We start from the raw sequence: 25,064 nt of genomic DNA on the forward strand, positions 1-25,064 counted from the left end.
GTGAGGGACGAGTCTAGGGATCGCGAGTACAACGCCCTGTAATAGTTACCACCACGCAGCAACCACCTGTCCATGGCATACCCAGGGCTGAGAGCAGGGCCATAAAGCCCGTGATTGATCGCGCTCAGCTGTGTGGCCCAATAGTACCGACGGATATCTGGGAGCGCAATGCCCCCGTCGTACCATGGAAGCGTCAGCTTTGCAATAGCAATTCGCGGCCGCCCATCCCACAGCAACGTCCGTTGGAGGCCTTCGACCTCCCAAAAGTATTTGGCCGGCACCCAATCCAAGGTATTCTGTAAGGCGTAGAGAAAGCGGGGGAGAGACATCATTTTGACCAGGCCCGCACGCCCGACGAGGGAGAGCGGCAGCCTCCGCCAACCTTCAACATCGCGCCTCAGGCGTGCCAGGGGGGGGAGCAGATTCTTCTCATAGCGCACAGCCGAGTCCATGGAGATAAAGATCCCCAAGTACACGAAACCCTGCTGGGCGATCTGTAACGAACATGTTCTAGGGATCGGTGGAACCTCGCCACTAAGAACATACAAGTACGATTTGCTCCAATTGATGACGAGACCCGAGTTCCTACCAAAAGATGTGAGTACGTCACAGACCACTATAAGTGATTTCTTGGGCGAGGCAAGATACAACAGGATATCATCGGCATAGAGCGAAATACGGTCCTCGTGTTCAGGCGACCACCGAAGGCCCCGTATATCCGGGTGCCAACGTATCCACGCAGCCAGCGGCTCAAGGGCGAGGGCGAACAACAGAGGCGACAGGGGGCAACCCTGCCGAGTACCCCTTCCAAGCTGAAACGGAGTCGACGCCCGACCATTCACCACCACACCAGCTAGCGGCCCCTCGTACAGCAACCTCACCCAGCTCACAAAACCGCTGCCAAAACCGAACTTGGCCAGCACGGCCCACAAGTATGCCCACTCCACCGTGTCAAAGGCCATCGTGGCATCAAGAGACGCCACAATAGCCGGTTCACGCAACGTGCCCGCCCTGGCGATTACGCCATGAAGACGCCTAAGATTCAGCGCTGTGTTTCGGTGCGGGATGAAGCCGGATTGATCCGGGTGGACTAAGTCGCCAAGTACCCTAATCAAACGGGTAGCCAGGAGTTTAGCCAGAATTTTCGGCTCCGCGTTAAGAAGTGAAATAGGCCGATATGAGGCGCACTTATCGCGGGGTTTACCCTCTTTGTGTATGACCACAATCGACGCCAGTCGCTGATCCAACGGGAGGGCCCCACCCCCCCGCGCCTCCAAAAACATGGCGCGCAGGTGAGGGGCGACCCTATCCGGGAACAGCTTGTACAGGTCTATCGGCAAGCCGTTCGGTCCCGAGGCCTTACCCGAGTTTAACGCGCGGATAGCCCCCGCCACCTCGTCGACCGTTATTTCACCATCTAGATGGCGTCCCTATCTATAGCAGAGAGGCAGGGCAACTCGATATCACGGAGGAGGTCACACGAGTCCTCGGTTGGCCTATCCGACGCAGAGGCATAAACCTTACAGAAATAGTCCGAGAAGCTCTTTACAATCCCCTCAGGTTCCACAATCGCCTCTCCCCTCTCTCCCGTCAACTCTGGCACCACTCTATTGACCCGTTCTTTTTTGTCCAGCCACGCCAGGAGTTTCCCTGCCTTATCACCAACATCATACAGTCGGCCCTGCTGTTCCCTACTGAGGGTCTTAGCGGCGTTCGTCACCAGGTCTTTATACTCAGTTTGCTTCAAACAAAGCTCATGCAGTGAGGACTCTGTAACCTCCTCCTCCATCGCTCCCTCCAGAGCCGCGATCTCCTCCTCCACCTGCAGAATCTCACCATCTCTACGCCTCTTGGCAGCCACTACTAGGGAGAGGGCCTCCCCCCGAAGCACGGTCTTAAAAGCTTCCCACAGCGACACTGCCGAGTCAACGGTTCCCTGATTGTCCTTGAAAAAAATTTCTACCTTCTTTACCAGGGTGCTGCGCATCTTGGGGTCTCGGAAATACCAAGGGTTGATAGGGGCCACCCTTCCTCCTCCCTCCCGACCTAGATCCAGCCGGATCCACACTGGCCAGTGGTCAGATATACCGCGCGCCATGTGCCTCGCCTCGGATACCAACGAGGCATGCGCGGCCAGAGTGAGCAGGTAATCCATCCTGGAGAGGCTACCATGTGCCCCGGAGTGGAACGTGTACTGGCTCTGTGTGGGGTGCCGGAGCCGCCAGCAGTCTATCAGACCAAGCGTGTCTAGGAAGTCTGGAAGCCATTTCTGAGCCTCCCCTGTGTCTCTGGGCGGGTGTCTATCCAGCAGGCCGGAGCAAACAGCGTTGAAATCCCCTCCCACCACAAGCATTCCCCCCGGGAGATCCAGCAGGGCCCTACCCAGATCTGCAAAAGTGGAGGCCTGCAGGGCCGGCGGGACATAAACCGAAACTAAAACCACAGTCCGTCCTTCCCACCGCCCCGCCACCGCCACAAACCTCCCCCTATCATCAACAATGGTGGAGTCCACCTCAAATGGCAACGAAGCTCTAACTAGGATGCCCACACCCCTGGACCCAGATGAGAATCCTGAATATGCAATGAATTTATACCCCTTCCTATTCAGGGCATAGCACGTATTTCCTATAAGATGCGTCTCCTGCAGCAGGGCAACATCCGGCATTGATCGTTTCAAAAATTGCAAAACAATCCCCCGCTTAATGTGATCCCCCAACCCATTAACATTCCAGCTTATAACACTTAAGCCCCTACCCCCCCATCCTCAAACGGAAAGAGGCCCACCCCACACCCGAGGAGCCACCATGGAACAGCCCTGGATATAAGCATCATGCCTTGCAGAAATAAACCCCCCAACAACAACCCCAAAATCCCTAAAACTCCCCCCACCCTGCACCCCTGCTGCAGCTTACAAAGCCCCCCAACTTGCAGTGTACCTGTCGCCCTACAAAAACAAAAAGTCTACAAAAAGTACCCTAAGGGAGGAAAAGAGCAACCCTCGTCCTCCCGCAACCCTCCACAGTTACTGCACTCTATGCAAGTCTTCAAGTATAGTCAAATCAAGTCAGACCGGCTCCGAGATGTCAGCCCTGCCCATCCCGGCCACTGTCTCCATCCTCGGCTGTGTCGTCCCCCGTCCGTCGCCGGGGCAAAGCGTCCAGCCATTCGTCGGCCATAACAGGAGAGTCAAAAAAGAATGTCCGATCGTCGTGCACCACCCGCAGTCTGGCCGGGAAGAGCATGGCATACTTCAGGTCTCTTTCCCGGAGCCGCCGCTTCACCCCCAGGAAGCCCTGTCTCTGCCTCTGCACCTGCTGGGTGAAGTCCGGATAGAAATTCACCGACGCGTTCTGGAAGGGGACCGGGCCCGTCACCCTCGATGCTTGCAGAATAGCGTCCCGATCTCGAAAGTGAAAGAACCGGGCCACGATCGGCCTCGGCGGGGCACCCGCCTTAGGCCTCCCGCCCGGCACTCTATGGGCCCTTTCCACAGCAAAGAACTTCCCAAGGCCCTTGGGCTTCAGATGATTGAGGACCAAGTCTTCAACAAGCAGGTCAACCGAAGCCTCATCCGAGGACTCCGGGACCCCGATAACGCGCACATTGTTGCGCCTGGCCCGGCCCTCAAAGTCCTCCAGCCGGCGGGCGACGAGATCACTCTTGGTCCTCAGCTTACGAACCTCGGTCTGCAGTTCCGTAACATCATCAGTGAGGCCCGTGGTCCTGAGGTCCAAGGTCTTAACCCGTTCATTCGTTTTGCCCAAGTCCGCACGGATCAGGTTGACATCCACCAAAATGGCATCCACCTTATGCGCCAGGGCCTCAAACTGTCTCCCAATCGAAGTCTGCATCCCTTCGAGCGCGCCCATGACATCCTGCAGGGAGAGCTCCGGGGCCACAGGCGAGTCCTCCTTCTGGGCATCCGGCACCTGGCTCGATCCACTCGGTGATCCCTTTTGCAGAGCATATCGGTCCATGCTGTTGACTTGGGTGTAGGTTCCCCGCCTGGTAGACTTAGGCTTCTGCCGATCCCCTTCTGCTTTGCCCGACATGGTTGACTCCAAGCAGGTCGGTTCAGTTAAGACGGGTCCCTCTCAAGGAGAGGAATAAGGAGTGATGAGTTCTACCGTGGACCGCCAGAGTAGCCTGCAGAGCGTCCCCGGGGTAATAAAGCCATCCAGAGCTCTCCAGTAGCAGGGCTGACAAAGGGAGCGAAATCGAAAGTGAAAGTGCGGGGACCTCCGTCCGACAGTTCACACCTCGCCTGGCCGTTGTTGTTCAACTAGGAGTCGGGCATCCAGCCAACTCTAGCCCCTGGCTTCCCCGGGAGATAGGCCGCAATCTTCCGCCAGGTGTAAGTCCGGTTCCCGGTGGACGATCCGACCGCGGGTAGCATCAATCGCCTCCCTGACCAATCATCTACACGATGCCATGCATGCAGACAGGATTAGAGACAGGATAGTCGACGGAGGGCGCGAGGGTCTCGGGAGCTCTAAGCTCACGCGGCCATCTTGGTCAAGCGCTAGGCTCCTCCGGCTTATCCCTTTTAAATAGATTTTTAATTTTCCCAAACCATGATTTTCTCTCTTTCTCAGGTGGATCGTAGTACATAATTTTTATTTTTTCCTAGTTCTGAATCACTAGACTTTTCAAATCACTTCCCTTGCGACTATTCCGTATGCTCTCCAATCCCAGCGTGACTCACACTAACGCACCAATCCTGTGCGTCTACGTCACACTGGCAAATTCTCCACTCCTAGCGCAGCTCACACCAAGGCACCAATCCATGAAAGCTTCGTCTCTCTACGGCTGGCCAGTCCCAGCGCGGTCTTTCTGACGTCCGCTTTTCTCGCTACTCCGGCTTCTGCTGACCCCTCCTTTCCAAATTTTATCGGCAAACTTTTCTTGCGTTTCTTTCCATCAAATATGTTAGTAACAACATAAAAGACCACCATTGCCTGTTTCACTAAACCAAAGAGATAGTTTTGTTCATTTACACAAGATTTCTGTATTTCCTGTAGGCATCGCTTACTTCTACCCTACCACAGAATTATTCAGTTTCGCCGATAAAGTAGTACTTCCCTCTACCATACCCTTCTAACATGCAAAAAGGCTAACCGTTTCTCTGGGGATAAAACACATGTGGAGACTACAATGCTCCTGAGAATTAAGGCCAGAGTTTCACGAGAGAACCTGTTGCTATTTCACTCACGCACATTCACGCGTGAAATGTCCCTACCGATAACACACGACGATGTTATCAACTTGAAACCAGACAATGCGTTGTGCGACTTCACTTGTCACACATTTCCCCGTCTACATACAGGGCAACCAACTTCCTACTTCCAGGAAGTCTTCCAAACAATTGACACCATAAAACGCAACATGACTCAACATAAAATGTTACACATAAATTAATAATCACCAAACCAATGCAATAAAACCATTACTAATCACCAAACTAGCCAAAAATAACCATAACTCTGCTATCAGAAAACTGCTCCAGCAGAAAAGGGCAAATTTACATATCCTCTCTGTCACAGACTCGTCATCACATTTACTCATTCATATCTTCATTCATTGGTGGGGCCCATAACACCAACACTCGCACGAGTCTGCACACAGGAGGGAAAGAAGCGCTGGACATGTGGGGGTACCTTGTTACCTATTGGGAGTAATTCCTTTACATTATATACATTATATACATCTGTACCTATAGAATCCTAACTTTGACATCAAGGCACTCCACCACTTGGTCGATGGACCAATTAGTTGGACTGGTTGATGGTAAAACACAATTAAAGCTTCGGAAACATTCGGTTATCTTTCAATACCTTATTAAAGAATCACAAACTCATTTCTTATTAATCAATTTTAGTTTATCTAATTTAGTTCACTCTGCATTAGCATGTTCAGGGTTACTGTTCAAATAATTCATCTATTTAAGACACCTCCAATCTTTTGATCATTTAACATAAATTTTACATAACATTTATATTTACCGAATTTTGAACATTGGTGACCTTCTGACCACCCAGAATATTATTCCAGTCTCTTCAACAATCTTCAGAAGAACCCGTCAACCCACAGCAATAATCAAAAACCCTTCAGATAGAATCGTCCTTTTGCATTCAAAGAAAACCCAGGTAAACCAGGAAATCTCCTTCAGCTTGGCGTAGTCCCCACAAATGAACCAAAATGAACGAATGATCGAACGGCCCCCTCTTCCAGATCATGGCCTTTTTATACCTTTTTCTCCTTACTTTTAGGTCAATGTGCTACAATTTAGGGGTAAGAAGTGTTCCGATTGGCTAAACCAGCTTCAACTTGCAAATCTCCCGAATGTTCCCAGGTTTGCCTGTTTCCCATGAGACCGGGCATGACATTTCTCAATTGTATTCTTTTTGGTAGTTCACAGGCAAAAGTTCCGAAGTAACAACATGCAATCCTTCTTGTACAGGTCCTTCATTGTCCCCTCTGTCATTTCGCACCATTCTCCTTTTTGGGTGTCCTCCATGTTCTTATCCTTGACAAGGAACACTCTGGCTTATGTTGGAGGTCGCTTGGAGATCTCCAGAGCCATCCGATTCTGCGCAGTAGACATTGCGCTCACATGACGGTGGCATCTTCAGAACTCCATCTTAAGTACTGCGGCCTAGTAGGCCCAAATGCCAACTTAAGCAAAAACAAACATAACAGTAATTAAAATATAGAAATGAAGATTCTAATGTTTAAACCCACGCTAATCCCTACATATATTAGTATTTTCCTAGCTTGTAGCAACATTTAAAGCGATAATACTCATCATTCTGCAGCACTGGAAGCACAAACCATCACAAAAGCAACATGAGTCGTGCAATTCTCTTATTTCACCACATTCTAAAGTTAGTTTGCGTAGCACACTTAATCATTCAATTGTTTGCCATGCCATTAGCATTTTAGTCCCACATGAATCTTGTGTTTATTAAGGTGCAAATGTTGATTAGTCATGCCTTTTCACACTAATTAGTACAAGTTAATATTTAGAATGATTACGTATTTAATTTTCATGCAAAATAGAGGCGGTATACAAAATTTTGCTTTACCTGCTCCATCAGCATCTTGAGAAGAGAAGGCCTTTGAATGAAGGTCTCCCGATGACCAGTGGCTGAATTCCATTTTAAGAGCAGAGTACTGGGAATACTTAGTTGACCTGCGATTATTTGTAGGAGGACCTCTGCGATTTTGCTGTCCAGGGGTCAGACGGCTGGATTTCTGTAAACCAGTGATGACGAAAATTGAAGCATACATCCTAGACAAGATGTGCCTTTAGATAAATGATTTCACCCTTCCTCACTGGCTTTATCGAGTAGTGATCTATTGATTAGTCTTACAAGCACTTCTGCTCCTTAGTGGACTTTTTTAATAATCTCTAGAACATGCAAGAAACTTGTCCACATCAGAGGCTCCACCCAATGGGTGTATTGTGGTATTATCAAGGCCTGGATTTGCAGCCTAAAACAGTCACTTTCTGAATGTTTCTTTATGGGGGGCATAGAGTCTCTGATAAAAGCTTGCCACAGGTATGAAACTGTTAAGCTTTTCTCTTGACCCACAAGTGAGATTTATTTTAATGAAGAATGGCTGTATCCAAGCCCATTGTATTGCAGTTCCGCCTCCCTTGTTATGTAAGGTTATGTGGGTTTATATAGGACCAAACCCACCATCGAGGGGGTATCTAGGTGCTAAGGACTCCTACAAAGAAGATTGGAACACCGATAGCCTGAAGTCTAGAACGTAAAGAAAGAGGAGAGATCACAAAAGCCAAGTTTTGAGCAGTTTCCTTAACTTGAGGAACTTATATCCAGAGGAAGGAAGGAATACCCAGATGAAGGGCGTTGGTGGGCCTCAAGATATGAAAAGAAACGGCCACCAGACTTGGAAAGACTGACACGAGGAACGTAGGCGAGAGCTTTAGTGGAGAATCTGAGTAAACTAACTGGTCTATGGAAGGATATTCTGTTATGAAAGTAATAAGAACCTGCAGCATGGATAGCTCTGCAGGGTTGTAAGATGGTACAATGCAGGGAAATACATCACATGCCTTTACCACGCATTTTTTTAGCATGCATGTTTTTACCACGCATATGTTTTTACAAAGCATGCCATTCCCACGCATATGTTTTTATATATAAAAACAATGTATTTGTTGGGGGGAGACCCCCACACCTCACAACTTACCTTAAATGTGTGCAATGTATTTGTTGGGGGGAGACCCCCACACCTCACAACTTACCTTAAATGTGTGGTAAATGCATGCACGTGGTAAAAATATGCATGCTAAAATATGCGTGGTAAAGGTACAATGAGGTAAAAACCTTGTAACGGGTGATTCTCACTCTGCGGGAGTGTAATTGGATTTTAAATATGGATCACTTACATCCTTGTACCCAGTGTAGAGACTTGAGGGTCAAGGTGAGGAGAGCGCGTGGGCAAGTTAAGCACCCGATAGTCAATTTTGTTTTGTATGGTTTGAAGTCTTGTCATTAGAGTTTCAGTAATGCCCATGTAAACACCATTGCCACAATCCAGACGACTAGTTGTTAGTGCTTGGATGAATATTTGCAACATCCTAAAGGAAGCAAAAAACAATTTAAAAATGTAGTCAATTTGTTTCAAATGCGCATGGCTAGTTGTTTTTAAAGTCTGTCAAATAGTGACATTTTGCCCATAAAATAAGTTTCAGGTCCTTGTATGAAGCTCCAGTTCAAACAGTAAGAACATAAGCAGGGCTTTAAGTGGGCCGGGTCTCACCGGTGCTGAGCACCGGCAGCTTTTTTAAAGGAACCCTCGAAACTGGTCTCTACTGGGCTCTGTTTTTGCCCTGGCACAGGCAGTTGTTTTTTCCGGACTGCAGTGACAGCAGGCACATCGATGTGCGCTGTTCACCTCTCACTAGTGGGGAAGTTACAACATGACGTCATGCCTGGTGAACCTTGTAGGGGAAGGGAAATCCTTTAAAGAGTTGTTTTCTCTCTGGATTTCCCTTCTCTTTTTGAAACTCAGTAGCAGCAACATTGTCGTGGTGTCACCAGGGCTTTAAGTGGAAGCATTTTCAATAATATACAAGCCATGGGTTTTGGTTATTTATCTTATGCAACTAACAACCATTGACAAAGCCAATAGCCCTGGCTTGTTGTCGGTATGATGTTACTTATTGTATCATATATCTGCATGCAATGACAAACAGCAAAATACAAGTCGGGCGAAACACTATTCCAAGCATTGATTTGTAGCTTAATTGTTTTTAAGCCACACCCTTAATTACGTCGGCCACGCCCCTTTGAGAGACCCTCCAGTTTTTTCATCCCACTTAAAGCCCTGTACATAAGGAAGGATGAGTGAATAGGTGCATCGGCGTCACTATGGGGGTGCGGGGGGTGCGGACAGGGTGACACCAACAGGGCCGGTGTGCGCAGAGCAACCTAACCTTTTAGGAGGAGGAGGGGCCTGTGCGCAGTGCGCACTGTCTCCTCTCCTTTCTTTTATTTGCTTCCCTGTGAAATGGATCCAAAAAAAAAAAACACTTTTGCTGGAAATCATGTCGTATTTTTCTGACATTTAATTCCAAAATGCAGCATCATGATTAAAAGTTTAAAAATATGAAAAATACATAACTAAATAAAGTAAGACAGAGTGGTAGCAAACTGTCCAGATTGATTTTATTCACACCCAAACACATTAGCGCCACTTTTACAGAGTTTGCCAGTGAAGCGCTATTTTTGTTGTCTTGGCTTTGTTTTCCCTGGGCTTGGAACTAGTGCACCAATCCTGGAGGTACTGCAATGTGAGGATTGAAAATCTAAATTTGTACTGCTGCTCTGTATCTAGAGATGTTGTCTTATTTTTACCATACTGCTTACGTTTTGTAAGGATATAAGCAATGGCCATTGAAATGGGTTCATTCAGGGCCCTGTTGTCATGTCCTTAACTTTTCAGGCAAAAGCACTCACTGATTTCTGAACAGTGAGTGTAAAAGCGTTAAGGTAACCATGTTGTTCCTGCTTACATTTCACATGGTTTGCAAAATTTTGCATTCCCTAGGATTGTTTGCTTTTTCCAGGATGCTGTCACTTTTTTTTGTAGGCCACATATTGCTCTTGCCCAGTGCGTAATTTAAATTGAGCCACATCCAGGTGTTTATAGCTGGCAACAATTGGGTTGTAGTTGAAGGCAGTCTGAGTTTTTCTCAGTGGGGCAGTATGGTGTTCAGTGGGGGAGAGGATGTGGCACTATGGCCAGAGCTGCTGAATTTGGAACTGGGGAACCAGGTTCAGCCTTAATAACCAGTCCGCCAGACCACTCTCCTGAGAGAGCACAATCCCATGCTAGACCTTAGAAGGCTGCGCAAGACCTTAGAAGCCCTGGTGTCGTAGCACCAGCAGGTGGACCCTAGCATGACAAGTGTAGGTTAACCTTCAAGGCTTGTCCACCACTATTCATACTGAAGTTCACCTCCAGTCTTGCGGGCAGGCCTATGAAGCAGTACACCCTAGAACAGTGACCCTGTCACTGAGACCACAGGACCCTTGAGAAGGGCCAGCTCTAGGGCGGTGCAACCGGTGTGACCGCACCAGGTGCTCACTTTAGGTGGAGGCATCATTTTTGCAAGTATGTTATGGTTTTAAAAGCGCTTGCTGCCTCCTTCCTAGCCTCCAGTAATTTTCGGTAACAATAAAAATGTCATGATGACTCTGATGATTAATGTTCTTCCTAGAGAGAGATCGGAATTTTGTCTAATGGAGGATTTGTCTCATGGAAAGGTAGCTCAGAGGGTTAATGTACCTGCTGCAAAGAACATGTACCATGCAAATCACAAAGTGCACATAATGTAAATAGGCCAGTGATCTACTGCTTTTGTCAGAGAGATCCTTTTGTTACTTGCAGTTTATAAGTTAACATTGAACAGTGAGCTATTAACTGTTATCTACTTCGCAGCAACACAAGTCACATTTTTTATTAACTTTTGATACGTTTGAGCTACAAACAATTTATTAGTTTAAATGGTCAGATCATGCTGCAGATCTTGCATTATGAGGAAAACATGGCAGAGTCATTATTATTTAGAAAACATTTGCAAACTAGGATTTTAGCCATTCATGTTTGAACTGCTGTTTTGGAAAAGGGAGAAGTGCTGATGACAGAAACTCCATGGCTCGGAGACAAATGGCTTCTGCTTCCACATTTTATCGTATTTGGGGACATTCTGTGATTAGAAGCATATCCCACTTTGTGAACACATTTTACTGTCAATAACTCATTATAACCTTAAATAATCATGTGTATCCATTGGTTGATAAAACTGGGCAGTGAAACCAAACAAATACAAAAAATTGGGATGTTTGCGCATTCTGGCCACACCTCTGGCTCCGCCCACTGATCCAATCCTTGGGTTATTCCCGCCCTCTGATTCTCCGCCCACAGTTCCCCTACTTTTTTTCCTCCGCATCGACCACTTCTATATCATGTTGCTGGATATTGGGAACACCACACCAGTACAAAGTACCATACCTATGATATTATAAATTTCAATAAACTGTTGACTAGCAGGTAGCCCACTGTACAACCTGATTAATGAGTCATTATCACACTGTTGTTAACAGGCACATTTTGTAAATATAGGACCTACATTTACAAACGTTACTAAGGATTCTGTATGGTCCCGTTATTTGCCAACTGTGTCCACTGGCGGAGGAGGTCCATGCGGTAAGTCGTAAGGGGGTGACACCATGAGTTACCCGCACCGGGTGACACCAACCCTAGTGACGCCACTGAATAGGTGTCCATTAAAATCCTTCCAGAGCAGCACGCGTGGGTCTCCATAGACCCAACATGTCCTCCATTGCCTGTTCAGACGTCGCGCGCGCGCACACACCATCTCACCCAGACGCGCAGTCATGGCGTGCGATTAAGGTAATTCATGCATACTAAAACTGCGCTCGAGTAGGGCACAGGGTAGGAGGTAAGACTCTGTGGAGACAATAGTCCTTTTTGTTATTTAATGATCAGCCATAATTAACTTTCAAATTTGAAATAATTAGAACAAATTAAAGGTATTTAACTTTGCCTCCCCAAAGAAAAATTCAAATTGCACCAACTGCAGCTTTAAACGCCTCAAGTCTCGGAGGCCAGGACTGCCAGCGCGCGTGTTTTTTATCGGGCTTGGCCTCTCCACGGCGAGAATACCAATCTGCCTTTTGTCAGGCAGCATCCTATCAGGTAATTGTTCTCTGTGTCTAATAAATGACAGCTATTCTTCGGGCTAAAAGTACTGGCATCTCCCAGGACTGCCACTGCACTTCCTTGGCATTTTAATTCAATAAAACAAAAGGTTAATGGTCTTTCTCCTTTTGAAGGAATGCAAATAATTGTGGTATTCAGTTGATCTTAAATGGCATTTTGCAGGTTGCCATTTGAGCCCAGCAGGGATGTCGCGATATGGAATTCCGTCAAGCTGAAAAGGTCCGGCGTTCACGTCTCTCAAAGTTGTGCGCTGTCGGATTCATTCCGCTAACGAGCAGGAAAGCGCGCGGGGCCGCCCGCCCTGGTGTGATGGTTCTTAGCTCAGAGGGGGAGTGGGTAAAGGCGCAGGGCGGACGAGTGCCCAAACTATCCGGTCTTACCACTAACGATTGTTATACTTTTAAGAATAGCAAAGCCCACTGTTAGTCAACAAACTCCAGATCATTGCCAGATCTGCCCAAAAGCTACCAATGCAGTGATTCACATATAGATTCATTGGAAGTAAATTTATAATAAAAATGTGTGGCAGAGCCAGCCTTCGTGGACCAATATTGGACATCGTTGGTGTGGGTGAAAGAAAGCATGCTGGAATGTATCAATGGAAGGACCTAGTCACAAATGATTTAGAAATATAAAGTTTCTTTTACTGTCAGTTGTGCATGAACCGGTTTTATGTCATCTTTTATAAATGTCTTTTACATTAGAATCATTAAGTCAAAGCATATTAAAAACAAGCATTGGCAAAGCCATTAGATATTGGTAGGGGGGAAAAAGTATTAGTTGCCAATGTTTTTAAAACATTTTTTTTTTTAGCTCAAATAGCCTCTATGATTATTCGTCCATCCACAGCAGTGCATTTGTAAAGTTCTAACAAATGACATACAAAAATGGCCACTGTTGACATACGTTCGTCCACAGCAGCCTTCTTTAGATGCATTTTAGTTTATTTTGCTTTACTGTTAATTGGTATTTTACATATAAATAGCTTTCTGATGATGGTTACACTTATTGAGCGCTTGATTGCTCGTAGGCGTCTTGGCGCTGTAAGTGAACAAGGATGAGAAACAAACTAAAAACTGAAACAAGGTACGGTTGAGCAGAAACAAGCTAGGTGCTGATTAACCAAGTTTTGGGCATTTTCTTAAGCGCTAATAATGAAGTAGCAGATCTTAGTTCCTCAGGGAGGCTGTTCCACTGAAGAGCTGTACACCTAACAAGGCTTCTGCCTTCCAAGGAGGAGCGCTTAAAAGGTGGGACAATAACATTGTTAGCAGAACTAGAACGCAGAATTCTGTAGGGAGAGTACCATATGAACCGTTCCCGCAGATAGGCAGGGCCTTGAATGCAATGCATAGCACCTTAAAGGTGATGCGTTCCTCAACTGGAAGCCAGTGTCATTTATTAAGAGCCAAAGCAGCAGATCGAAAGGTAGGAATACCAAACAGCATCCTGACTTTTGCAAGATTTGCAGTTTATTCAACGAGATTGTTTGCAGATTCTGGTGGAGGCCATTACAGTGATCTAATCTGACCTAGACCAGCGCAGTGACAACTGTCTAATGTAAATCCGAAGGAATCAAATGAGCAATCCTCTTAATGATCTTGAGCGTATGAAAAGAAGAGCAAATAATCGCACTCACTTGGTTTTTACCATCTTCCAGCTTCTGGCATCCAGCGGTAAACAAGTTCCCTCATTTCGCCCCGAAGAAAGCACATCACTATTTTTGTTGTTGTGTATACACAATTTGCTCTTTTACAAACTTTTCTGTATCATTTGAAACCTTCTTCTTAAGGGCTTCCTTTGTCGGAGTTCATTGTGTCCATCACCCTCAGGACTTGTATTCATTCGCTTGGGGATGTCGCTCTGAGGCAGTCCTGTGCCAGTCTAGAACCAGAACACCGGTCCCCACAATCTCTGATAGTGGTCTTTGTCTTGTATATCGTTCGTCTGCTTCTCCATTCCGAAAAGGAACCATAGATGAGGTAACTAAAGTTAAAATCCTGGTGCTCTGTACCTACCTTGTGCGTGTTTTGCAAAGTTGTTACGCATCCGCAATATTTAATCTCATTGGTTCTCATCTAGGGACAGTGGTGGCTGCGGGGTGGTGGGGAGAATGGATTAAAAAATATAATCAAAAAAGTAAACATACCTTTTTCTTTGCTGCCGCCGCCTCTCCTCTGTCCTCTTCAGGTCTGCTACAGCACCGGAAGCACTCAGGCTTCCGGGCTCTCCCAGCCAATCACGAGGCTGGAGAAGCAGTGTTCTGATTGGTCTGAACGTTCTGTTTGGACGCTCAGGCAGTGCTTGGGGAGGCTGGGCATGTTCTCCACAGGGCTGTGCAACACAGCACAATGCAGAACATGCCAATAACGCAAGGCGGTTTGGCCGGCCTCAAAGGTCCTCAAACTATCATGTGCACTTCGAGTGCAAACCACTCCTCACTCTGCTTAGCGTCACAGAGCTCCGCCCCATCCCCACCTGGCGTCGAGTGCTGCATAGAAAAATAAAATCATGATAACCTCCTGTTATCATTTTCTTTTTCTTTTGTGCACGGCTGCAATAGCGGTGGGGGGACGTTCCTCTGCCTTAGCAGAGGAGCCGCCACTGCCTAGGGTAATCACCAGCTTGTATTCCCTACAGTTTATGGAATGGTTGTCGTATGCTTGCTTTTGTCTCTACTAATACTTTATAAATCGTGCAGATGGCTGGAGCCTCGAAAGTCTAGGTTATAAACTGTTTTTCAAATCATAGCAGTGATCTGGGTCTACCCTCCCTGATCCAGGAGGAATAATAGACTCACCCTCCCTGATCCAGGCGGAATAAACTAGTGTCTCAGGTGTAGATATTGGTATCTTCCTTCCTCTGGAGGTCCATACTCTTCCTTTATTTGTAGAAAATGCGTGTTTGGCCTTTGTAGAAACCATCCCACCCTTTATAGCAGCTATGGTCGCAGTTCCTCAAGAGAAGTCTGTTTTAGTTGGAAATGGCGTTGAAGGCGTTGGATATGAGGTTGATTCTTCTTTCGACCTCAAGATGTCCCAAACCATCAGAGTGGCCTTGGTTACAGAAGAAATGTACAGCAGAGTGTCTGTGGCTTGGGTATCCATGAGGCATCCCCCAAGGGACCTGCCCACTAGTGCATGATACGGGCTGCCTGATGTTTACGTAAATTATGTATGCTCAGGCATATCTACCAGTTCCCTGCTTCCATCCCATTCTTGCCCTTTTGCCTTGCCATATGCAGTTCACGCATACATTTCGTACTTTCGGAATGTCACGTTTCTATATTGCTAGCAGGAGTGCCTGAAAAACATGTTTTTTTTTTGCGAGAATGGTCACATCAGCGGTTTGATCCAGCCATAATATCTGTTGGGACCACCACTTAGATAGTTTTGCCTTCAGCATGCAGGTGAACCCCTCAGCATTCCTAGCAAATGTTTCAGACAGGGTTTTAGCTATTGTCATAATGCCTTTTAGGTTTATTTTAATCTCATTCAGAAATAGGCGGCCGTCTTTCAGTGAGATGTGTTAAAACTAAAACATTTCCTAGGTGCCCACCACCATATACTTGGAAGTGAGCGTCATGTTAAAGATGGAACTGATGCTAGCCCAGGTGGTTGTAAATAACAAGATCTCAGAAGTCTTTACTCTGGAGAGGGGGACGCGCCAAGGGTGTCCCCTCTCGCCCTTGCTCTTTGCCCTTTCCCTGGAGCCTCTTACGGCCTGGGTACGACAAGACCTTTCACTCCGGGGGCTCAGATGGACAGATGGGTGGGAGGACCGGATCTCGCTTTATGCGGACGACATTCTTCTATATCTCGCCTCCCCCACAAAATCCCTACGAGTCGCATTAGATATATTCGCCACCTTCGGGAGGTATTCGGGCTACAGTATTAACTGGGGTAAATCACTCTTCTATGTCTTGCATGGGCCCCCCCCTCAATACCGCGTGACTGTCCGATTAAGAGGGCCACGGAGGGGTTCAGGTACCTTGGAATCTTTATCTCCTCGAACGTGCAGACTCGCTACGAGAAGAACCTCCGGCCACTGTTGGAGAGGTTCAAGAGGGATGCTGCTATTTGGAAGGGGCTCCCACTGTTCCTGTTGGGTCGGGCAGCCCTGTTCAAAATGATGTCCCTGCCGCGCTTCCTATATGCTTTGCAAAATTACCCAGACCTGGTTCCACAAAAGTACTTTGCGGACATCGAGGCCGCTCAGAGAGAACTACTATGGGCTGGAACACCACGCATGTCGCTTAAAAAACTCACACTGGGGTGATACGATGGGGGTATAGCACTTCCAGATATTCGGAAATACTATTGGGCGGCACATCTCTCAGCCATAAACCAGGGAACATATAGTGTCGGAAATGACCCCGCCTATAGTATGGACAGATGGCTCCTCCCGGGGGGAAATTTTGAGGCTGCGCTCTATTCTAAACCTAATAAATACCCCCTCACGGGCCCTACCAAACACTCGGTCCAGCTTTGGCATAGTGTAAACCGCAACCTGGGATGGGCTGATAAATTTACTTTGGCCACTCCACTTTGGGTCTCCGAAAAACTGGGGGCACTGGGGCATACAAAAGGGTTCCGTGAGTGGGATCTGATAGGGATCTCCCGCATAAAGGATCTGTGGGGGCCCACGGGGATGGTGACTTTTGCCTCGCTACAGCACACCTACGACTTGGCGCAAACTGAGTACTATAGATATGTGCAGATCAGGCACTCACTCCAGTCCAACATCCCACCCGGCACAACGCTCCCGGAGTCCTCTCCCCTTGAAGACAGGCTGCTTGACTGTCATTTGCCCGAAAAAGCCATCTCCCTCACATATAAAAAACTCATCAACCACACCCCAGACCCCTTGTTGGCACTTAGAAGAAAATGGGAGGCCGACGGTCTGGAGAGTGAAGATGACGAGTGGAGGGAGGCCCTATCCTCCCCCAAAGAAGTAGCAATATCAGCTAAGCTGAGACTGATACAACTAAAAATACTCCACCGAGTCTACGTCTCGGGTACACGACTAGTGCTGATGGGTAGGAGTACAGACGGGCTATGTAAGAGGCAGTGTGGGGAGGTGGGGACGTATCTTCACATAATCTGGGAGTGCCCTGTAATACAGGCATACTGGAAGCGGGTGCATGAATGTATACGTACAGTATGGGAGGTTGACCTGCGACCCGAGGTTAAAAGATGCCTCTTGAACATCTGGGAGCCCACGGACCTATCAGCAAAGGGCAAATTATGGGCTACGCTCGGACAGGTGATCGCAAAGCGCAATATAGCACGCAGGTGGGGAGCGGGCACACCGCCAACGCTTAGTGAATGGAAAAGAGATATGGACTGGTGTATGCTGCAGGAGAAAACAGTCTATGTGGCCCGGGGGTGTCCTCAGAAATGGTTGGCGATTTGGTCAAACTGGAATGAATATCGTGGACACTTGTGTGAACCCCCTGCGATTCCCTCACTTGACGAACCTTTAACGCAGTGCAGACCCTTGTAACATCAGTAAATATTTGCTAAAGCATCTTAAGTGCAATGTGTGTATACTAATCTGCAATTGCCGCAATGTACGTAAATGTGATTATGTATGCGTAATGACCAACAAGTTGTAAATAAAAAGAATTGTTAAAAAAAAAAGATGGAACTGATGGGGCTGGCATCGGACAGGGGAATGGGACAATCAACGGGTCTTATGGTCTTAATGTACTTATGTAACTCAGTAGAGGGTATTATTTCGTGGTGTGACAGGAAATAGTATGTCTTGTTTACATTTTTCAGTGTTCACTTTGTTTTATGCCTGGGTCTGCTAATCTGTCTAAACCTGATTAAACAGGGGCGCCGTAATAGGCGCGAAACCTACTCAACCAGCTTGCCTGATATGCACAAGGACTGAAAACTGCCGCATTTTGTGAACCATGCTAGTCAGCAGCTCCACAGCTGTCTAAAGCCACTGCGAGTGAAGGTACCTCCCTCTTCCGAGAAGAGGGGAGTGAATTTTTAGTCACAGGTTCAGTATTTAGTGCCACTGAAACAGACGGTTGGCTTTTATGCTTAGGTATGGAGGCCAGATACTGAAAACTGAGACACACAAATTAAATACAAAAATGTAACCCACTTATTCACAGAGGTGAGCTGTGATAGTTATATAGCACACCTTCCAGGGCTGGTTACTTCTTTCTTCTTGGTTGTAGTGGGCAGGAACTGGCAGGAAAATACCAAACAGTAGAGCCCCACAAAAATCTAAGAAACAAGGCTATTTTTGGAATCTTGTAAAGGCATCAACTACATTGAAAACTCAGAGCGCACACTCAATAAAAACTCACACTTTCTACAAATGACATATTTGTCGTTGCGTGGGAAAAGCAAAGCTGGGCTCAGACTATACCAGGCTGCTGTTCAACAGGCATAATGTGACAAAGGATTGTCAGAACACTCCGGTCTCACACCTCCTCCACTGAACTTACACATCCTTCAAACTAGCCATTGGGACCAGCTATGATGCAGCATTCGACCTCACACCAGGCAAATGCCAGTACAGCTGGACTGTAGGCGGACTAAAACGTATACCACCAGAACAACTCAAACTCCGCTCCCTGATGGAAACTTTGGGTTGTCATGGACACAGAGAGTGTTCTAAGGCTAGCCTACTGGGAGTATGGGCGCTTTCCAAATGCTTATTTTATTACTTGTCTCTTATTTAAATGTACCTTTCTGATTCCGTCCACCTCATTGTATGCTTTTTTTATTGAGTAAATAATCCAACTATCTTAATTAACCAGATTCCTTGGTAACACCCAAAAATCTAACCACCAGTAGCATAACATAAAATGATGCCCCTAGCAGAATCTGAAGAGGGGGGACTGAGTCTCAGGTATCGCATAGATATTCATGTACCCTTCATGGGGCCTCTCTGAATGATTTGGTGGGCCCCCTGTGCCACAGAGGCTTTAGGGGCTTGTGTTACCCCCCTGATTGCCACAGGGAGGCTAAACACACCAACAGACTAAGAACATAAAGAGCAAAAAAGTTATAAAGTGAAACACACAGCTCTAGATTAACCTTTCACAAATAGCTCTCACCCCTTATACTCCTTGTAATCCCTGATTTGTGCTGTCGCCTGTTATTCGCACTCACTCCCTATCTGCACTCTCACCTTTGTCTAAACACTCAGCCAGCCCTCCGAAAAGTCAGGTCACTTAAAAATATTGTGATGACCAAATAGAGTTGTATCACGTCTTCCTTACTCCGTTTGTCCAACATCCGCCATATGCATTCAAATTAATGTTTTACTTGTCTAAAACCGAAGGGGCCTTGTGCAAACTGAGCATTTCCCAATGGGTCCACTACTTTTTCTGATTCCCATTACGCTTTCAAGCAAGAAGGAAAATAGAGCTCTCTTGCACCAAAGGATGTTGAACCTCAAGAGGATCTTGTAGTAGGCCTGGATTCAAAAACATGATCACTTGTATCACAAACTTCATGAGTGTTCAGAATCACATATATGAAGCAAAAAGGGAGGTAACATCACAAGTTTGGTCGCAAATATGCTTCACTGCATAAGAATAAGTATCTTTGCCAGCTCTTCCTATCTTGATTAAATACTTTGACTGCTGGAATTCTGGATCCACTGAAGCACAGCTGTACCGGGTTTGCAAGACCAGAGGCAAAAAGATTTTAAGCCTTCGGAAGTGCCTAAGATATTATAGAATTTCATTAGATGAAATCTAGAGCCGCAGTCTTTCACCACAGTGGAGGACCCTGGAAGATCCAGACAAGTGTGCTGAAGATTCAACTTCAGGGCAGTACCATACAGCAAGCCTTTATGCAGCTCAAGCATTTTGATATACTGAACCTATTGTCAATAATTGAAAACCTTCTGTGGCTTTATCAAAAGTACCTACCGATAAATGTATAAAACTGAAGTAAACTGTTCTGTTCAAAGACCACCTGTTTCCTTCACATCCAGAAGACACCATCCAACATTACCCACATCTGACGGTTATGTATCGCGCCTTTGTACCAATTACTGCACAGCCATTTCAGGTATGAAAGTTTATATTGCAAAGTCATTTTGGCTTGCAATCTACGGATGTGGCCGATGCAGCCACTTCTCTCCTACCACCGTCCAGCACAAAGAATAGATTCCTATGTAGATTACTAGAATTCCTCTCCCGATCACCTTGTAGTCTCTCAATCTAGAATTAGATGTTCGTGATAGTCAAGATCGTATAGAAATGGATTCTCTAATTTTCTGCTTTTTCTGTGTGGGTGACCAAAAAGTCGATATTCGCACTAGAGATCTTTGGGGATATAATGAAATTAGAAACTCATAAAATTGAATTATTTAACTAGCAACTTTTCATAACGTACTGCACCTCTTTTCTCAAGTTCTCTGAGCTTGGTGTGCAAATTAAACCTTGGAAGGGGAATCAATTGCTTGCCACGAGTGCAGTCTCACTAGAAAACATGGAGCTGTAGGATAAGATGGCGGCTGTTCAATAACATTTGTACTTAACATTTCTACATGGGCCAGATCGTTTTTTACTTTTGCTGGAAAACATTCGTGTGAGAGGATTAGTGTTAGATATTTGGTTGTTAGTTGACTTTGGTATGAGCCTTAGTCAAGCAGCAGCCACAATCCTAGTCAGGGTAAGAAGCAGGCAAACCTTAAGCTAACCTGTGCTCACCCTCTGGTAGCTTGATACAGAGTAGTCAGGCTTAACTTTAGAGGAAATTTGTAAAGTATTGGTGCAACACTTCAGACAGTAAAACAGAGAACACAACATAAAAAGATTCCACCCCAGGTTAGAAAAATAGAGCTTAATTTATTAAATAAAAGAAGACCAAAAATCCAATGAAGTATGACTTGAGTTATGAAATCTTAAAGAATAAACTGCAAAATAGCACTTAGAAACAGGAAGCGCCAACCAGGGATATCTGGTTGCGTCGGACCGGGAAGAAGTCAACAGTTCAGGCCATCCTCGATGGAGTGCAGGACGGCTACTGGGACCCAGTTAGACCTGCTCAACCAAAGTACCTTAATCAGAGTTGCAGAGCTGTTGCGATCTGCGTCGAAGATACGTCGTGCAGGCGATGCGTTGCTTCCGAGATGCGATGAGGCTGGGGTGTGAGCAATAGTTCGTCTAGAGAGGGTTCTGTTTGCCACAAGTTACTTCAACTCTTGGCAGGTCACCAACTCCATCTGATCAAACCATGCCACTAATGGTTGTTCCGTTCTAAGGATCCTACTCCTTTTTATGGTTTACCATTGCCTCAATGAGCTGCTTATCAGCCCCTGTCATTTCCTGCAAGGCTACAGCTCCATTTTTAGAAAAGAGCTCCTGGCAAACCTCTTGAAATTACATTATATCACTCCAATTACAATACAAGTACACTTCCAGTCTCAGAACCCCGCTTCCCTTTTAATATCTTGTTGACTATCTTTCGATTGACCCTTTACAGCACTACACTGAATTTGGCTAGGATAATGTGATACAAATATTGCATACTTGAGGCAAGTATGCCAGGAGAAGGTGTTACAGATAGTGGGTCAATCAATGAAAATGTTTATTTTATTCTAATTCTAGTTAAGCCTGAGCTGGCTAGCTTGTGATGAGGAATGTATGTTTTTTCTGCATACGGACAGAAACTGAGCAGAGGAATGGTGATTGTCATCAAGTCTGAGAAGCATTTGTGTATAATTTGTAGTTTAATAATTTGAAGTAGTAGTTGAATGATCCAATCAAAAACGTCTAGTTTTGATGGTAGATGATGAATAGGAAGAGGGAAGAGGAAGACCCTTGTGAAATACCACAAATTCAAGCTTAACGTGGACATGTTAACAGGGAGATCAGTTGCATTTGGTTGGAGAGTCGATAAGAGATAGTTAAGCCGTATCCTACCAAAATGGCAGCCTCGGGCATGGTAGGAAAGTAGGGTGTTGCACATTGTCAAATGAGGCCAAGCATTACACTAATGCTTTGGTGTTGGAAAGAACTAATGTGGTTGCCTCTACAGAATATCCATGTAATACAAAAATCTTCCAAACTATTCTCCTAGAATCCTGTGCTGCATTCCTGTAAGAGAGATAATCAGTTCTTCCCTATCAATGGGTGAATTCCCATGCAAATTGAAAAAAAATAATTCATAGAACCTAAACTAAAGAAAAGTGGTCTTGACCTGGATGACCCAACAAATTACTGACCAGTAGCAAATGCACCCTTCTAAGTATATTAAAAAAGCAGCCTTCTCAGAGATCTCATACTTCATCGAAGAGCTGGGCATACTATCGGCTGGAAAGATTAGTTTGAGACCTGGAAGAAGTGCGGAATCAGCACTAACCTCCATCTTTGAGGATCTCAAGAAATCTGTTCATACTTCCGGTGTGGCTGCATTATTTCTACTCAAACTATCATCCACATTTAACAAGGTTGATCACTAAATAGTATCCCAAAGATCTTATGACACAAGTATCTATGGCACTGTGCTGAAATTTGTAAAACTTTGTCTTAAAGATAGATCCCAAATAGAAATACTGCCAACATAGAAGTCCTCACCCTAATCCCAAATAACAGGTTAGGACTGCTTGTAAATACCCTTAAATCACATAATAAAGCTTTAACAATAAATATCATTTGAGTTAATAGATTTGTTCTAGAAGTTCTGTGTGCTTTTAAGATCTAGTATTGGAAATAGGAACTTGTACTGTAGCATTTTTCTGTATTTTAGTATTAATAAAACAATAAATGTAATAACTTGATCTATACCTTCCTCATGCACTTGTGATTCGATATAAAATTGATTGCATTGATTACCCAATGTTGTATGCCTTAATGACTTTGTATTTTTGCCTCTCTAGCCCTCTAAAGTCAGTGGGTGAGGAGTACCTCTCCAGAACGCCAACATCTAGCAAAGCACAGCACATCAGGAAGGACAGTAGTACTGGAAGGAAAAAATCAGTTGGGTTCAGTGCACATCAAGACCTTGCTGAATTGACCATGTATCTAACAGGCACGGGCAGGCCTCAAAATGGTAAGCTATATTTGCAATGTTAAGTCAGTGTGGTACTTTTTTAGCACCTACCTGATGAACTGTATATTTATATTGACAGTGTTATGGTACTAATAAGGTGCATGGTTAAATGCATTCCGTTATAACATAGTTGTTCTTCTTAGACAGAGTATTACATTGAGGAAAATCTATGATGGAGCTGTCTGTGTAGTAGTGCAGTGATATAGATGCAAGTCTTTGTTCATGTATTGCATAATATAGTAAAATGAAGTAAATGTAACACCATGCATATTTGAGTATTTTCAGTTTTTTTAAGTTTAGTTCTTGTCTCAGTCCAGCACCTAGCTATAACATCATTGTAAGCTTTGTTCATTTCAGTAATACAAATATATATAGATCGGTTATATAAGGCTTTTTCTTTACTGTTTACTCCTTGTTATGTACCACTGGCGCCCTACCTTGGCATGTGTATGTATATATATTACCTAGTGGCAGTAGCCACTAGATAGTTAGTTAGGTCAAACAGATCTGCAAAAAATGTTGTGACCCAGCAGGACTCCCGCGTGATTGAAAAAAACTGAAATGGTGGCCGGGCCGCATTTAACGTATTTATTCCCTGGGGAGCAAATCCCCGGGACTTTATTCACAAAGAGGGTCCTGCATGGCCCCCCTCCCCAAGCTTCCAGAGGCCCCAGGTAGCCCACCCCTAGGGTCAAAATTAGTTTATATGGGGAGGGGGTCTGTGCGGCTCCCCCTGCCTTGATCCATCACCGTTCTTTAGCCCACTCTGCCACCGCAGTTCAGACATGGCCATATGCAAATCAGTCTGACTTAGTTGGCAGGGTATGCTCAGACGTGAGTCCCTTGCTCACTTTGCCACTGGATTCAAGCAAGCCTGGCTGAAGACGGCTGAAATGCCAGAAACCGGTTCTAGGAAGCTTGTTTCCGGTCCAGGGAAGGCATGGCTTGGCAGTTCGGGCTGGACTGTTCCCATGAGGCACAGGGTCAGACTGATTTGCATATGACCATGTCTGAACTAGGGTGGCAGAGTGGGCTAAAGAACGGTGATGGATCAAACCCGGATCTGTTGACTGGGTGTGAGTGTTTGATTGGTTCTGATGCTCTGTCCATCACCACCCCCTTTTGTACCGCTGTGTATATATGTATACATATATTTGTGTATGTATATACATATACATATATATATATTGAGGAAAATACCCCGCTTTACGTGAGCACTTACTTTTGGTTAATTTTAGGGCTTTTATTTAGACTCTGCACACTGGGATGCACTATTAAATTTAATAATGCTATACTTTGCTAGGAAACAGTTGTAAATGATATTCTTAGAGACTCTATATTAAAAGCACAACTTAAGGGGAAAGTGGGAATTTTAATAAATATTAAGGAAAAAGTATTTTACAAAGTTACTTTTTACTTCGTATAGCCTCTGAAGGCTTATGTACATTTGCCTCAAGGAGTAGTCCTCTGAGTGCTCAAGCCTTGAATGAGATGTGAAACCTGTACCCAGCGCAGGTAGGATGACCTTTTGGGCAGTGTCCAGAAACTTTGTTTCAAAGGGTCCTCTCCTGTCACAGGCAGATGTCAGATGACACCTGGAAAAGTCTCTTTCTTGTCTCTGTCAGATTCCAAACCCAATTTAGAGGGAGCAGGTCCCAGAACTGGTGTGAAATTACCACAGTGAAGGGGCTGCTCATTTCCCTGGTCATAATCTGTGGTCAGCACTCAACACTCTGCACAAGAGGA

At 45.6% G+C, this 25,064-nt stretch overlaps 1 protein-coding gene across 1 annotated transcript in view; it reads left to right on the forward strand.

The window, feature by feature from the left end:
* Positions 1-25,064, forward strand: part of KIAA1328 (KIAA1328 ortholog) — an 887,260-nt gene that overhangs the window by 665,394 nt on the left and 196,802 nt on the right. The window contains exon 9 of the mRNA XM_085628933.1: positions 23,146-23,318. Within this exon, the coding sequence (XP_085485059.1) occupies positions 23,146-23,318 (173 nt within the window). The remainder of the gene's footprint in view (positions 1-23,145; positions 23,319-25,064) is intronic.

The sequence above is a fragment of the Triturus cristatus genome, chromosome 2_1, assembly GCF_964204655.1.
Source record: "Triturus cristatus chromosome 2_1, aTriCri1.1, whole genome shotgun sequence".
NCBI lineage: Eukaryota > Metazoa > Chordata > Amphibia > Caudata > Salamandridae > Triturus > Triturus cristatus.